Source organism: Scyliorhinus torazame, chromosome 21, assembly GCF_047496885.1.
Source record: "Scyliorhinus torazame isolate Kashiwa2021f chromosome 21, sScyTor2.1, whole genome shotgun sequence".
Lineage (NCBI taxonomy): Eukaryota > Metazoa > Chordata > Chondrichthyes > Carcharhiniformes > Scyliorhinidae > Scyliorhinus > Scyliorhinus torazame.
In genome coordinates, this window is record NC_092727.1 from 21,658,797 (window position 1) to 21,676,411 (window position 17,615).

General features: G+C 39.7%; 1 protein-coding gene across 7 annotated transcripts in view; it reads left to right on the forward strand.

The window, feature by feature from the left end:
- LOC140398216 (uncharacterized) overlaps positions 1 to 17,615 on the forward strand; it is a 131,706-nt gene that overhangs the window by 50,418 nt on the left and 63,673 nt on the right. For 6 of the 7 annotated variants that reach the window (XR_011937438.1, XM_072486608.1, XM_072486606.1 and 3 more), the window contains 4 exons: positions 7,873 to 7,953; positions 11,028 to 11,146; positions 12,712 to 12,838; positions 16,434 to 16,559. Coding sequence is in view for 6 of the 7 variants with exons in the window: in XM_072486608.1 (XP_072342709.1) it covers positions 7,873 to 7,953; positions 11,028 to 11,146; positions 12,712 to 12,838; positions 16,434 to 16,559 (453 nt within the window). In the remaining variant the exon portion in view is untranslated. The remainder of the gene's footprint in view (positions 1 to 7,872; positions 7,954 to 11,027; positions 11,147 to 12,711; positions 12,839 to 16,433; positions 16,560 to 17,615) is intronic. The other variant, XM_072486611.1, reaches the window with a different exon arrangement.

Sequence of the window (17,615 nt, forward strand, 5' to 3'; positions counted from 1 at the left end):
CCCCCTGGATCTGCACTTCCCTGCATGAGTTCTCCTGCCTCTCGACTTCTCTCTTCCGTTAAGATTCCTTAAAACCCACTTCTGATGAAGCTTTGGGTTCCCCCATCTAATATAGAAATTCCTCTTTTGATATGGCGTACATTTATTTTTGACTATGCCATGGTGAAACACCTCAAGACATTTGTTAAGAGTTGTTGTGAAGTGAATTGTTTGTGCATTTGAAGTAAGGAAGAGTAGAAATCTTGTCCAGGATACTTGGGGGAGCGTCAGACAGAACTCGCCTTTACAGAGATTTTATTCTGGATTGTGCATTTGTTCAGATTTTCCAATCTTTGGATTTTTGTTCGGCAAGAAATTCAAAGGTTATAGAACCAAGACTAATACTAAGATACAGATTAACCACCATCTAATTGAATGGCAGAATTTATTTGAGAGGCCTTCTGTGGTTCACATGTTCTGAATTCTGCCTGTTTAAATACTAACATCAATATTTGTGGTGCGAACTTGAGGGTGGGAGCAAAGGAGCTTTTATTAGGAAGTTTCAGTAGACGACATCATAATAATGGGCTCATTGGTGTAGAGCCTGAGTGGTTGATACCATAAGAGCAGCTGGATGTTGACATATCCAGGGGACGTTTGACAATTAGTCTTAGGGAGCTCTCAGGCTGAAGAATCGTTGCCCATTGCTGTATAAAAATAAATTTGCCTTGTTCCACCATTCCATGAGCTTCCAAAGGACCAGTAGAATTGTCAATAATGACAAAGTGACATGATAGGTATGTAGTTTATATAGATCATTCAGATCTGTGCATTGAGTCATGGATTTATTTTGTAACTGACAGTTTCATATCAACCTGAATAAAGCAACATTTGCTCCAGCCTAATGACATTGGAGCCATCCTCTTTGACCAGTACTCCTCCCTTCAGCCCCTCTCCTGCTGAAACTCCAGTTCCTGGGTTGATCAACTAATGACTCAATTTCTGTTACGCAATCCTAACACTGCTTTCTTCCTCAACCCTCAAATTTCAACTCAACGGCAATATTGCAGCCCACATTTTCATCTTTTCCTAAGTCTTACATTCCTATTTCTGCAAATTCATTTAATGCTTTTCCAAACTTCCCAATGCTTCCCTGTTGTCCTTTACCCGTTCCAAATGATTTTCCTCCAACATACACACTGTTTCCCAAAGCTTCTCTGTCCTAGAGCACGGTAGCACAGTGGTTAGCACAGTTGCTTCACAGCGCGAGGGTCCCAGGTTCGATTCCCGGCTTGGGTCACTATCTGCGGAGTCTGCACGTTCTCCCCATGTCTGCATGGGATTCCTCCGGGTGCTCCGGTTTCCTGCCACAGTCCAAAGATGTGCAGGTTAGGTGGATTGGCCAGGCTAAATTACCCTTAGTATCCAAAAAGATTAGATTGGGTTACTGAGTTACGGGGATAGGGTGGAGGCTTGGGCTTAAGTGGGGTGCTCTTTCCAAGGGTCGGTGCAGACTCGATAGGCCTAATCGCCTCCTTCTACACTCTAAATTCTATGATTGTACCCCGGTTTCTCTTTGTTCACCATTCTCTCCAGGTTGTAATTGATGGCCACTCTATTCGACCATTACATACCTGTCCCTTGTTAAGCTCCTTTGGTAACTATCATAAGAATGAGGAAGCAAATCTTGACTTCGAAGTTTGTGTTCAGTAGTCACTTGTGCAATAACAAAACAATGTCACTAGTATCCTTTTTATATATTGGCACATTCTTTTAAACAATGACACCTCAATTGCAACTTAACTAGGGTACATTAACTCTTTCCTAACAGATTCCCCCTCTTAAAAAGAAACAATTAGTCTTTAATTTTGATGTAAATTACTACATACCATAAGACAAGTGTGTTTATATATTTTCTTCCACAATACATGCAACCTATTCCCCTTTTCTCACTCTTATTTCTTCCTTCTGGTAAAAGACACACCTCATTAATAATTTCTGATAATTTTGAGCTAACCCCTCTTCATCAAACAGTCAGATAGTTGGTAACTGCTCTCAACCCACTTGATCTTGCAAACTCCCTGTTTCTTAGTATCTGTTTTAGGCTTGCTGTGTTAATCCGTAGTCTCTTTTCAGCGATGCATTTTGTCGAGTGGATTTTCTTATATGTACTGTTCCAGAATACCCTGTGCCATTTAAAATTTCAGTCAGGACCCCTGATATAAAAATGTCACCATTCGGGCAAGTGCCTCCACTGCCAATGTACGTTTTGCCACTTGAACTTTTAGTTTCCCTGCCAAATGGCAACATTTATCTTTCTCTCCCAGGAGAAAAATTATAAATCCTCCTGCACTCAAAAAACCATCACCGAGATTAGAGTAAGATGTATCACTGTTAAACACTCAGTTTCAGTTGACTAATATCGGCTAAAAATGGGATTTTCAAAACACGGAGCACCCGGGGGAAATCCACGCAGACACAGGGAAAGCGTGCAGACTCCACATAGACAGTGACCCAAGCCGAGAATCGAACCTGGGACCCTGGAGCTGTGAAGCAACTGTGCTACCGTGCTGCCCAAATGTTCAATACTCCAATATTTCCAATCCATGGGCCTTCCTTTATCTTGTACATTCAGCCAGTTTTTATATTTTTTGGTGGCCTTACCTGCTTGACCAACGATAGTTGTGTCCTTCCACTGACTGTCCCCTTCTGGCAAGTATGTAATTTTATCGCCAACTTTTGGCAGTTGTCCTTTGGGGCAAATAGTCTCATCTGGTTCATCAGACTCACTATGTCACTCTCCATGGTCTGGTCCTCAATTCTGTAACTGGCCCTCGTAATGCTGTAACATATGTATGTGTATGAGAAGTACCTGATTTTTCATCATGTTCAATAACTCCTTTTGAATCTGCAAACTTGTAATCTGTGCTCACTTGTCTTGACAAAAGGACCCGAACAGCCTGGTTTCCATGCTGCAAAATGATTGTTTTACCATCTGAACCAATAAAGTTTCCTCTCGCTAAATCCATCTCTTTTATAATATGCAAGTCTCCCTGTTTGAAAATAGTTACCGATGGCCGAACATTGTGCCTCAAAACTCTCCGAATTTGTTGAGATTTCTGCTCGAAGGAATTCTTTCCTGCTCATGAGCAGTGCACTTAAATGCTCAGAAAAGGTACAGCTAATCATATTTCCCTCCCAAGCTGGAGGATGATCATTCATGACTGAAAGAATTTTGACCAAAAACCAACTGTAGCTCTCTGCATCTGTAGTGAATTCTTTGTATGGATGGCCTATGCTAAAGCCGAATTTAATTTACAATCTGGCCTATCTGCCAAATTTTTATGAAGCATTCCATCACAGCATGATTTCTCTTGCACGCCCTGTTACTAAATGGACATTATGCAGTTGTATTCATGACTATTACATTCATATTCTCACACCATAAAATTCATCATTAGCAAATTCCCCCCATTATCCATGAGGAACTTTGCTGGTGGTCCTAATCTGGTCCCTATACATTTTTCCATTATGACATTCCATGATTATTTTCTTTGCTATGTATAACCGTGGACGGACTAAACCTCGTTGCCAAGTCTACAAAGTGTAAAATGAAAATGTTCTTTTCTTTTCTTCCACCCTGTAAGATTCATAACCACAACTTAATTAAAATCTGTCGCTAAGGGCATCCTCACCATGGGTCGCGATGGTGTTCTTCTATATTTGTTATATGTTTCACACCTGTCACTTATCTGTTCTATACATTCGGTGTATATCCGCATTCCTGAGCAAAATTTTTAATCTTTGGGAAGACAGATGGGCAAATTGCTGATGCAATCTTAACACAATTAATTTGACTCCTTTTCTCTGATGCTTAACAGCATTTAATTAATTTCTTTACAAGAAAAGTTAGGATTCATTTATGGGACAGTGTCCAGACTGTAAACTGTAAGTTCACAGTTTTTCCAAATACGATGGTCTTGTCGTTTTCCATGTCAAGTTTGATATGTGCTTTCTTCATCGCTGGTTGGCTCAATAATAAAAGTATTTCGTTGGATGCGACATTGGTTCGAATAAAATGATTCCTTCCGGTGATTTTACAAGGAATCACTACTCGAAACACGTGCATCTTCCAAATTTCTTAACCGTATTCTGTTCTTTGTCACTTAGAGTCCAGGTAACATCTCAACCAGTCTATTTCACATAGTGTAGATGTCCATCTGCTGTCTAATACGGCACAATTGAACGACTATGTGAGCAACACTTTCCGTTATTCAGACAATGCCTTTTCTTTGGTTAATATCTTCCTCTTCTTTCTCGTATATCGCTAAGGACAGTTATTTCATAGTGGAACTTGAATCGGACCTAAAAAACAGATTGACCATACCCTGGCCATTTCATGGGTTCATTTTTCTGATGAGATTTCCCAATTCATTCCTTCTGCCATAATTGTTAAAGGTGTTTCTGTCATCATTATGTTTAGTTATAAATCTTTTGTATTGATGCTTGCGGCCTGTTTTTAGACCATCTTCCATCCTGTGAACATCGTGTCTTCCATAGTTTTGTCTTATTGCCAATCGTTCCATTTGTGTCAGGGCGGTTGTCGGAATGGAATATTTGTCTAGCAACTTGTTTAGAGTCTCTGACATTTGTTTTAGCAGAGTGTGTCTTTGTGCAAATTTACCTCCCGTCAAAACCAGAAACCTATCCATATTTGTAACTTTTGCATAGTCCAATAATTTGAATGCCAGCACTGATTGTTGAATTTCCAGGCGGAATTTCTGCTGCCTTGTACACAGTCTGCTAAATTCTTCCATGGAGGTATCCTCCGACCGTCCAAATCTGTCAAAATCTGATCAAGCCTCATAATCACTTAATAAGTGGGCGGCATAGTAGTCAGAATGCTGCATCACAGCGCCAGGGACCCGGTTTCGATTCCGGCCTTCGGTGACTGTCTGAATGGAGTTTGCACTTTATCCCCGTGTCTGTGTGTGTTTCCTCCAGGTGCTCTGGTTTCCTTCCACAGTCCAAAGATGTGCAGGTTATGTGGACTAGCAAAGATCAATGTGCAGAGTACGGGAATAAGGCTAGGGAGTGGGCCTAGGTACTGTGGTTTTTTGAAAGGTCGGTGCAAACCTGATGGGCCAAATGGCCTCTTTTTTCACTGTATAGATTCTATAAAAATATTTATGAAGTCATCCTTTTGTTACCTCTTATCCATGAAAGTTAGTAATGTATCCAAACCTTCATCTAAGCCTAATTGTTCTGACTCCAATTTTGAAAATACCTTGCACCTTGCACTTCTTCCATCGGGCAGGAGATACAGAAGTCTGAGAACACGCACGAACAGACTCAAAAACAGCTTCTTCCCCACTGTCACCAGACTCCTAAATGACCCTCTTATGGACTGATTTCATTAACACTACACCCTGTATGCTTCATCCGATGCCAGTGCTTATGTAGTTACATTGTATATGTTGTGTTGCCCTATTATGTATTTTCTTTTATTCCCTTTTCCTCTCATGTACTTAATGATCTGTTGAGCTGCTCGCAGAAAAATACTTCTCACTGTACCTCGGTACACGTGACAATAAACAAATCCAATCCAATCCTTGTTATACCTACGGTAATGAAAGTGCCAAGTTCATTCCTTGTTTTTTCTTGGGCAAGAACGTAACCTGTGTCCACATAGTAACTTCATTCTTACACTGGTCATAGAGTTGACGCACAAACAATAATGGTGGGTAGTCATACCCTGACAATCTACCCTTGGATTCAGCCATTTGTTTTGCAAGTTACTCTAAATCATTCTTCAGGTACGTTAATGTCTTTTGTCCGAAGAAATCTTAGTTTGCAGTACCTTTTTATTCGCAGGCAGAAATCATACTCTTACCATTGTTAAGCTCCTATGATAACTCTATGATAAGAACTAGGAAGCAAGCTTTGACTTCTCCAACAGCAAAACAGTGCCACCTGTATCCCCATTATATTTTGGTGTAGTCTATTAAACCAGACATTTTCAAACTCAGGGTCGTGACCTGCGGGTGGATGTCAGTCGCGGCGTTCCTGATCGCAGGAAAAAGTGCCCAACGGCCGCGACTGGCTTTCAAGAATGCCGGCCACCACTCTCATTTGTGCCCCCCCAACCAGATGTAGCAGTACACAGTTTTGGAGCCCAGCGGGGCAGACTGCCTCCTCCGTTCATCAACACGCTGTTCCAGGAGCAGATTTTTATTTTTTATTTTAGAGTACCCAATTCTTTTTTTTCCAATTAAGGGGCAATTTAACGTGGCCAATTCACCTAACCAGCACATCTTTTTGGGTTTTGGTGGTGAGACCCATGCAGACACGGGGAGAATGTGCAAACTCCACACGGACAGTGACCCGGGGGTGGGATTGAATCTCGGTCCTCAGCGCCGTGGGCCAGAAGTGCTAACCACTGCACCGCCGTGCCGCCCCATCATTCAGTGTAACATTTCTGTGTAGGTTGTTCATCAGAAGTCCTGGAGCTCTCACCAGCACTGCTTTGTCCTGCCGTGGACTCTCCTGCGAAGCTCTCTCCAGCAGATTCAGTTGTGAGATCCTTTTCTGTTTGTATCTCTGGCCTTCTTTTCCTTAGTCCAAAAAGATCCATCTTCAGCTCTTCACACAGTCCTGTTGCTTGCTTGCTGGCAGCAACAAAACGGAGAAAGCTCTCCTGAGTAATTCCACGCCCAGAATAAGTGAATTCAGTGCACTGGGCACGTGACCTGCTCTCTGCCGCCGCTTCTGGTGGGAAGACTAATCCCCAAAACTTAAGATGTGCAGGTTAGGTGGATTGGCCATGCTAAATTTCCCCTTAATTAGGGAAAAAAACATTGAATGACAAAGCGAGTGAGGCCGTGACGGCTAAGATAAGCGAAAATAGTGGGTCGCGAAGGTCGGTCGGCGTGGATCGCGAAGCTCGTTTGGTTGGCAAAAATTGGTCACCGGAAAACAAGTTTGAAAAACACTATATTAAACAATAAACGCAATCCATTAAATAATTACACCCAATTTAAACTTAAGTACTAGGGAACATCAACTTTTTTCAAACGTCCCTTGGAATGCCATACACTATTCCACCTTTTATTTTGCTTTCAGAAACCTCCTCAAACCCATTTATTAATCTTTGATCCTCACCTTATGGACCTACATTTTACCATTTTCTTCCCGCTCAACATCCACTGTTTGGAATGCTGTAGGAATGCAAGATTGTCTTTTTTTGTAGGACTTTGGTGATTTTAAGAATATGAATGTCAGTAGAAGAACAGCACTGAAGTATTGGCCTGAATTAACTATCAGAGATTTGTGTAGATTTTTATTAAAGTGAGTCTTCATTTTTAATCATGCTTAATAGGACAAATTATGTGGAGAAATGCTGGATGCATTGGGGCATGTGATTACACAGCCTAATAATTATCCTTGGATGCTATGACTGTTTGCAGGAACACATTTTTGACTAGCACGTTTTCAGTTGGAAATTGAACTTTCGAGACATTGTTGAAGATTTTGAGTTAATTTTAGATATTCTGTCCCTGTAAGTAATGTGTGTGAGAGTATAAATGTTGCAATTTATAGCATTTGGTGTGTTGTGGGTATTATCCTCTCGGATATGATACTGATTACTTCTCAGGAGTTTAAAAAACGGACTAGGTTTTGATCATGCCGATATTCTTTGGAAAGTATAACTTCTGATCCTTCCATACATATCACACATAGTGCGCTGTACCATTCATTTAGCTGAATGAGTTGCCATTTTTGGCATTGTGTATTGAACTGTAGTCATTGTTTGATAAAGTACTATACCTAGCAAATATTAAATTCTGGTATAATCTTGGGTATTGGTTAATTGCAGCTGATTTTCCATTACAGGTGTATAACCTGACTACGATGGAGTACATTCTTATCGAGTACACCTGTGGATTGTCATTTCTCGGAAACAATTTAATTCAGGTATGTAATGTTATTCCATGTTGAAAGTGAGAAGGATCTAGAAATTAAACCCATTATATAAAAATGGTTTCTTGATGGCCTTGTGGATAATGGGGATCCCAGGGTAGTATTAATGTGCACAGCTTGGAAGGTCACAAATTTGATCCCTGGTATGTTCTGTCTTTGCATCATTCATGTGTATTGAAGTTAGATGAGGAAAAAATTCAGGTTGACTGCACTACCCTCCACAGTTTAACGGCCACTTGGGTGTGGTACCACAGTCTTCGAGAGATAGGAAGAAAATTGTGAACCTGAAATGATACTGAGTCTGCAGAGAAGGCAGACAACTTGGCCAGAGACAATTGTCTCAAGTTAAGGAGGAAGGAAGCACCAAAACAAAAATGTGAACTTTAGAAAGACATTGACTGGAAGCCATCCCAGAGTACAAAGGATCCTTTTGCTTTTTAAAAATGTAATATTTCCTTCCCTTTCCACCACCTTTTCCCCCTCTGTGTTGTTTGTCTGTGTGTGTGTGGAGAGTGAGGCGATTTAGGAAGGGGAGGTTGGAAAAGGGGTATTTGATAGCCAGTTAGTTACATTTTTTGTCCATTTAATACTGTACAGAATAAAAGGGTACTTGTGTTTAAAGTTACAAATGTGGTGACTAGTTTATTGAGCTAAATAAGGACTTTGAATATTTTATAAAATTTAATTTCATCTGTGTTGCGACTGTCGGTCGGGTGGGGCTGGAATTGACCGCGCACTAGCTCAGGGTGTCGTGACAGCATATTGAGACTAGGTATGGTTGGGTTCAGCTATGATGTTACATGATGAAATAATCTGACACCCCCTGTAGACTCGATGTGGAAACTTTGTAGGTGTGGGTGTGAAGCTGTAGATTGCACGCAGTGAGGAAAAGAAAACCAAGAGTATAAATTTGAATCTTACGCCTTGCATCTATTTTTGAACAATGAATGTTGATGATCTCCTGCAATGGAGGGAAAAACAGTGTTCCATCTGTGCTGTGACTTATTTCAATAAACTGATCTTATTTCAGTGCTCATTTTAACTTGATGTTGAATAGCCCTTTGAATAACTGACAAAAACTAAGTAAAAGTACCCAAAAGTAAATGCATGTGTTTCTGCACTATAAAGCTTGGGACAATAAATGTGAACATAGATATGTATATATCTTCTGACTTCTTGAACAATATGTTGAAATATCATCCCTGTGAACTTCAATAGGTTAAGTACAGATTGCTGTAGCAGCTTAAAGAAGCACTCATGATGGATTTGCAATAGAAAATGGCCTTAAATTCTGTACTATAATGTAAATCAAAATATGCAAATACCATTATTTTATTATGCTATCGTTTTTGAGACTATCATTGGGGCTGTTTAGCACAGGGCTAAATCGCTGGCTTTGAAAGCAGACCAAGGCAGGCCAGCAGCACGGTTTGATTCCCGTAACAGCCTCCCCGAACAGGCGCCGGAATGTGGCGACTAGGGGCTTTTCACAGTAACTTCATTTGAAGCCTACTTGTGACAATAAGCAATTTTCATTTTCGTATGTTATCTCCTAGAGCTGAATAACCTGTACATTTGTGGTCCCCTGCCAGAGAGTGACTGGCACCAATCGTGCCACAGCAACATGCCACGGTCTGCATAGGGGAATAGGAACAGAGAAAGTTGGTGAGAAAAGAAATCTGTTGAGAACAGTGCAGGCCCAAGTTTCATTTCTGGCCCTTTGGGGGAAGGTAGAGAGCTGATTAAAAAGGAACAAAATACAATTCCATCTGAACTATTTAAAATTCAGTCTGTACTTAATGCAGCTACATGGCAGCTGGTGTGAAGCTGAATCAATGTAACATTGCTTTCTGAAAATGATAATGAGCCAGTTGCCTAAATGTATTTCAGATTATTTCAACCTAGGATTGTATTATATGATTTAAATTGATGTAAAGATAAAATGTCTTCACTTTAAGACTATAATTGGTTTCTAAATGCTACAATCTGTCCCTAATCATTATTATATTGTGCAATAATTTACATCTTACTGCACCCTGTAACCTGTCCATCGCTTGCATCACTTTTGTGATTACATTGATTACAGCATTGTAGAGCACCAAGTAAAAATGAAATTCTCATGTAAAGAATTATCCAGAATGGCAAGTGACTCATATAATCTTAAGATATTTGAATGTGACTTGTCCTACTGGCAACAAATCTATTTTCCTACAGCTAACTTCGTAGGTGGCTTTCTGATGGCCATGAACAGTGCTGATTTGACATGCTGTCACAGACTTGCAGCGTTGATTTTGTCAGGCAATTCTGGCAAATCAAGTGATTTGAATTTCAGAAAAAGGTGAAAATAGCCCTTTGATGAAGTTCCACCTTCTTACCAAGGGGTGGCATGTATGCTCTAATGTCTCATCCAAAAGATGATGCCTTCAACAATGCAGCACTCCCTCAATACTCCATTGAAGTGTCAGTTTGGATTGTGTGCCAGACTTAAACCCACAGCGTCTGACTCGGCAAGAGTGCTATTACAGAATTGTTTATATTTGCATCTTTCACATGAAGTTACTTGATCGCGTTACAGGCTAGAGATTGTCCCATAAGAAAGTGAATTTCTATATTTGGTAAATAATTCTTGCGGGAGTAATTGCATTGCCTCAATTTTTAAGAACATTTTGCACTTTTTACATTTATGAAGCTGTTAACAATAAAGGAATTCTTTGCACAGTTATAAAATTGGAAAATCAAACAATAATAGCCAGAGGAGCAGTGCAATTGAATTTTTGGTCAATTGAATCAACTGTAGTACAGATGTTTTTGAATAGGTGGCTCCGATTGTCGGTGTATGTCACATTTCCATTATTAATTCCTGGAAGAAACTATAGTCATGCCAGTCATGAAAAGGTCCACAGTTTGCATGCTCAGGCAGATTCAGCTCATTAATTTAAAATGTTGGTCCAAAATACTTTTCCAAGGGCATTACAGTTGATATATGGCTATCCAGCATTAAAGCATACCATATGAAGTTGAAGGGTGGACTTGTGAAATGTATTCCCTTCATTCCATTGTTGTCTTAGGATATTTTGGAAGCTGAGCAGCACTTCATGAAAATTCTTGAGTTCAAGGAAGAAGATTCTAGTCGCTTCAACTGCCTCTCATATTATGGTCTCAGCCAAGTCTATCTCAAATGGAATAGGTAATCAAGTTCTAATTGTTTTCACTGAAAGTAATCATTTCAGTCAGTACTTTTAACTTATTCCATTGTGAACATAAAGCTGCCAATGTTAAGCGGTAAACATAATTTACTTGCGTTTTTCCATGTACATGTGGGGCGAAATTCTCCGCCTTACGCCGCCAGCAGCAGAGTTCCTGGTGAGGCGGAGAATCCAATAGTAGTGAAGAAAATAGGATCGGTGCCCATTTCTGATGCTCCAGTCCCCTGCTGGCGGTGAAATTAAGGTTCGCATCCCTTGCCAGTGGGAGGGTGCAAATGGGTCACTGAGACCACTTTGTGGGCCGGGCACCAGATCTTCTGGGCCCGTGAGACTCTCTGATCCTATGGGCTGGGAATCACATGGGCGATCATCACTCCAAGTCTTGGCAAGTGTGGCCTTGTCGCGGTGAACCTCATGGTGGGTAACTGAGAGAATTGCCCCCAAAGTCCATCCGAGGGCCACCCTTTCCTGCCCCCCAGAGTCCTCCTAAATTTAGGGATGCCCCCAGAGACCCCTAAATAAAGAGACCCCCACACACAAAAGAGACCCATTCAGGAAGTCCCTAGAAGTGAGGCCCCTGTCTGGAAGCTCGAGAACAGTCCAGACAGGCAGTGAAAAAAATTACGGCTTTGACATTTACCTGGGCAATACACCTGCTGGTCCAGGCACAGAAAATACCACTTGTCAATTCCTACAACGAGAAAACCAGTCAGTTTAAACCCTCTCAGATCTTTGTGCAGTAAGCCATTCATTAATTTATCTTTACTAGGCTGTGATTGGTGGCTTTGACACAGTTACAGCTGTCAGCATTGCTCCATTCATCTCCCATCACAGTTGAGTAACACTGAAGTACTCTAACCTCAATGTTCATCAACATCCAAGCTTTGATTGACGGCTCCTGGACCATTTCAAACATAAGTGCTGTCAATTTCCAGCTGACCACTTCAAAATCACTCGAGCGTGACAGTTAATTAGCTGCACTAATTAATTGTCCAAAGTCAGCAAGCGACCCTTAACCATCTAATGGCCTTCATAACTCATACAAATATTTGTCTGTGTTGAAGACGATAAAAAACACAAGATTGCCAAAGTTTCTGCATAGCAAAAATCCATTATACAAGGTGTGATCTTCTGTGAATGAGTATTAAAATTGACTGCTCAACTACTCATGTAAAGCCAGCTTCTGTTCAGTCTTCAAATGCATAATGTACTCAATTTTATAGTTTATTTATCTTAATTATGCAGAAAAAGTTATAAAGGTATCACTTATTTGGCTTCAGTTTTTGAGATGGAGGTGTAGAATTAATAGTTGTTGAGGTTTAACAATCTACTGAATCGGTACAATGAATTTGAAAAACTGAAGAACAAATTACTACCAGATTCTGCCATTTCAGCTTGGCAGATTTCTCTGGTGGATATGTCTAAAACACTTCAAAATTATAATTTCCAGATAGCCAATGACTGGATTTGTCCTTTTACTGAATTAAGGATTATCCAAAAATACAAGGAGGAAAAACATTTAATTTGCATTTTCTTTTCTTTCTAGATATAAAGAAGCAAGGACAACTTTAGAGAAGTCTCTTACACTGGTTGAGAGTGATTTAGTCCCAGGACTCCGGACTTGGCCAGGCACAGATACAGTAATTGAAGAAACTAGGGATGGTGTACTGAAAGTAAGGAAGTAAAATTGTGCATTTTCCTTTAATAATAATTTAAAGATGATCATTAGATACAAACTCACCATTAGCCCATTCTGTTATGAGTCAATCCTGAATTGTATCACTTCAAACGCCATTGCTTGGGAGAAAAATGTTTTTAGATATTTTGTTTGTGTAGCATTTTCTTTGGAATATAAAGGCCATATAGGAGAAGTTACAATTTGAGCTTTTGAAAGAGTCTATTTAATAGAGGGAAAGTTCACCTGTTAAATAACCGTGCATTCGTAAAATGAAAGGCTGATCAAAGCTAGAATTCCCCCCCCTCTCAATTTTGGCTTCGTTTTGGGCAGTGACAAGAGGCACTAAGTTAAAAGTGGTTTTACATAATAGCAGGTGATAGAATAAACATTGTGCTTGTGAAAGATGAGTTGAGTGATTACTGATAAATATTTAAGGCTTTTTGGCTCCAAGTAGGCTGATGTTTGATTTAACTCAGATTGGATAGTACTTTATTTTTAGTTAATGGTTCAGAAAGGCTAGGAATTTAAAATGTTCTCTGCCAATTTGGCATTCAGGAGCAAGAGCAAGTTGTATGTGGGACATTGGTGATTCGTTCAGATTAGACCGCATCAACAAAAGCTTGTACTGATCGTACCTTTGACAGAAAATTACCAGGGGATTTCATAAAATGGACAAGAAATCAAAAGAAGTGGTGACCAAAAGCTTGGTTGATGAGGGAGGTTTTAAGGAGGTTCTTAAACATTAAAAGGTGGAGGGATAAAGGAAAGGATTTCTAGTACAGGGGCCTAGATGGCTGAAGGTATGCTGCCAATGGTGAGGAGAAAGATAGAAGGGACTCTGAGGCTATAAAAAAATGAATAGAGTTCAGGATGTGGTGTGAAACAGGAGAGGAAATCACAGAGCTCACAACCCCAGAGAGCAGTAAAAGTGGGGTAATTGAATATGGTCAAGACGGAGTTAGATAGGTTTTAATCTTCAAAGGTTACGGGAGCAGGCAGGAAAGTGGTGTTCGGCCACAATCAGGTCAGCCATGATCAATTGAACGGCAGAGAAGGGGCGAGGGGCCAAGTATACTACTCCTTCTGTTCTTTATGTTCGATAAGAAGGGCAAGACTATCTTTAAACACGAAGATGAGAGCTTTATATTTGAGGACTTGCGTGATGCCAATATGGATTAGGAGGAGTGGGTGATTGTGGATTAAAGTTCAAGAAACTAGAAGGTAACAAGTTCTGAATTTATTTTAAGATGGATGAACTAGTGAAGTAAAGCAGTCTGCATGCAAAGATAGAGGAGACAATTGCATGTCTATACAAAGAATGCAGTAGAATATGAAAAGCAATCATCTACATGTTCTTGCATTTCTATGGACATGTGGAGCACCTTGCCAATCACATTGTTAGGGAGGGTAATCTGAGGGTATTGGGTTGCGAGTATGACCTGAGAGAGTCTGAAACCAATCAGAGCATCACTGTCAGAAATATTTCGATTTTTAATCTTTTGCCATGATATATCAAAAGAATTTGGGCCAAAATATTATGGAAAGAGATGAAAACCAATTCATATGGAGACACAGGAAGCATGAAATCATTTGTCACAACTGGAAAAGTTCAAATTAAAATACTTCTGCTTATACATCATACTTCTGCTTATAGATAAAATGTTAAAATATTTCACTCATAACTATTCCAAGTAAGCTGCTGGATACATAATTGGCACTCTTGAGCAGAACTCATGGTATTTCTAGTACTGATGAGTTACTGATTCCTAACTTTTGTATGAGAAGTTCCTTGTTCAAGAATATTGAGTTTATTCTCGGTGTACATTTATTCACAAACGTTTCCACAAGTTGCATTTGAGAAAGACTGTTCCTCGTCAAATGCCAAGAGATGGGACTATCCAGGTGGAGAACTTTTTATTCATAGGACTCCCCCAATTTAAATAGAAAAACAATATAGTCATATTTCTTTCCACTTTTGTTGTGGGGGGGGGGAGAAATTGCACTCCGGATGTTTCTTTATAACATCAGAATCCTGCCAGATCAAGAGGTAGAAATTAATACGCATTGCTCCTGATTTTCGGCAGGTCGCAATGGCAGATTTAGCATCGAGATGACTGTACCCTACCTGAATTTTGTGTTCAGCCACTGCTAAAGTTGTTGGATCATTTTCTAAAGTAACTGTTGCAACCAGCCACCTAAAACAAGCATTCAGCACCTTGCGCATGTTAATGAGGGGGCTGTTTCCGCTTAAGGACTTAGATGGGAATTTCATGTATGCGGAGATGTGCCTTTCTCGGCACCTGCCCTTTCATCAGTTTAACCCTCCACGGTCTGAACCTTAGACTGTCAAGGAGCCAAAAGACTCGACGTTCATCTTAGTGAAGTGCCTATGTCTAAGGTATACTAGAAATGCAAACTTTTGTTGATGCTATGTAATCTGGATGAATGCACTGCTCAGCATCCCAAATGTTGCTTGCTGTTGATAGAAATATTTTTGCTTCTGAATCTGAAATGTTTAACTTCCAGCTTCTTTTTTGACCCACCAACTAAAAATAAAGTACTATACAATTTGACATCAGCAATTCATGCAGTTAATTTTGATGCTGCTAGATCTGCTGGATATTTCCAGCATTTTTTGTTTATATTTCACATTTCCAAAATCCAGTGTTTTGCTTCTTTTGATGGGGGCTGTCTTTCTATTGCAGCTTGAGAAATGGTAGCGAATAGATATACATATCAAACGCATCACATTTTATTGCAAATTTTTAAACCAGATTAATTTTGTTGGTACTGTCCAATCTGGGTGAGTCCATATCTCATTGCCTCATGGGTTGCTAGATCTTGGAAATATCTTTGATTCTGAATTGTCAGAGGAAACGTATAACTTACACTCCTTTTTGAACCAGGAATTGAAAATAAAGTATCACCCAAACTGGCTTTAACAACTCAGGCAATTAATCTTGATAGGGCCTATCGACTAATTGTTGACAGGGCCATATCTTGGTCACTAACATTAGGGAAAGAACCCCGCCATCCTTACCTGGCCTGGTCTACCTGTGACTTCAGACCCACAACAATGTGGTTGACTCGTAACTGCCCTCTGATATGGCCCAGCAAACCATTCAGTTCAGGGCAATTAGGGATGGTCTTGCCATTGCCCACATCCCATAAAATAATAAAATAAAGTATTAAATTATTAGATCTGTCCCTAATGGTGGGTAGACCTTCAAGTGAATTAGTATATTAAACAATGTTGTAATGGGTTTATTCCATTGTATTAGTTTGTAACATTGAATTACAAAAGTAGAAAGTCACCTTCTCCATTACTTTGTTAAAAGAGAGCAATGCTCACAAGGCAACTGTGATAAAGTACTTTTGAAGTATTTGACTTGTGACTATTCTGAGTTCGCTGCTGAATACTGAATAGATACATTTAAGCACAGGTGCTTGCAGTGCTAATGAGTTACTCACTCCGACTCTTTGTCTGGGAAGTTCCTTATTCAAGACGTTATTGAAACAGTTAGAGTTCACAATCAAGTTGGTTGGTTTTAATTTTCTGTTCTGAATTATTGCACTATATTTTAACCTAGGAGCTGTTAAAGTCCCTTCTTAAAGAATGCTTGTGCCCCCCACGGCCCGATGCTGTCTGCCATTATCAGTTCTGTTATACCCATAACAACAAATGTGACATTTATAAATCTGATCCTGACTTTAAGGTAAGATTTTATTTCTGTACAGTTTGCACGTGTATGCAATAAACTTGCATCATTTGAACTATCAAAAGGTTGAACAGAAGCATTAGAAACAAAAACAGAAAATGCTGGAAATCTGCAGCTGGTCTGGCAGCAATGCAGAGAGTGAAACAGAGTTAACATTTTGTCAGAATACAATTAAAAATTCTTGTTCTCTAATCTGTGTTGTGACTGGGATGATATTTTGAGCTGTGTAACTCTGAGGTGAAATACCAGTGTTAGGTCTGTCTCTAATGGTTGGTAGACCTTCAGGTGAATTAGTATATTAAACAATGTTGTAATGGATTTATTCTATTATAGACTATTAGTTTGTAACAATGAAATACAAAAGCATAAAGACACATTCTCCATTACTTTGTTAAAACAAGGCAACTGGGACTAAACTATTAATTTAGATTGGTAATCTTTTTAATTCTAATTGAAGTTTTTGTATCTAAAAGCAAATGCTCACTATTGTTTAAAACTTCAAGAGGATAGTTTCCAATTCCAGGTGAAGCTTTGACAATTACTTCATTCTTCATCTCTGTAGTAGAGCAATGTCATTACACATCATGTGCTTCTTGTTGTGAAGAAAACCTGAAGCTAACTTCAGAAACAGATCTGATAATCTTCAATGTAAAACAAAGATTTTCATCTTTTCTCCAAGTACTTAAATTGCGACACCTGTTCCAGTTGTTAATCATTATTCTGCCATTCATTCTTTGTCTTCATAACTTTTTTTGTTAAAATTTGGAACAGAACATAACAAATATGGCAAATGGCATTTTGTTGTAGCAGCTACATCTTTACTTTTCCTTGGATGTTTCTTGTCCTCTAGTACCCTTCACATGTAAGCAGCTCGGGCAAAGAGTAACACAGTTAAATATAAATCTTCACCCGATGTCTGCGTGAGCATACATCAGGATGGGTCATTTGCAATCAGGTAAAAATAATAGTAGGTGCTTCATACATGGTACATTCAGGCACCGTCTTTGATGCTTCCACCTGACTGAGCACTTTTCAGGGACAGTGTGGTTCATG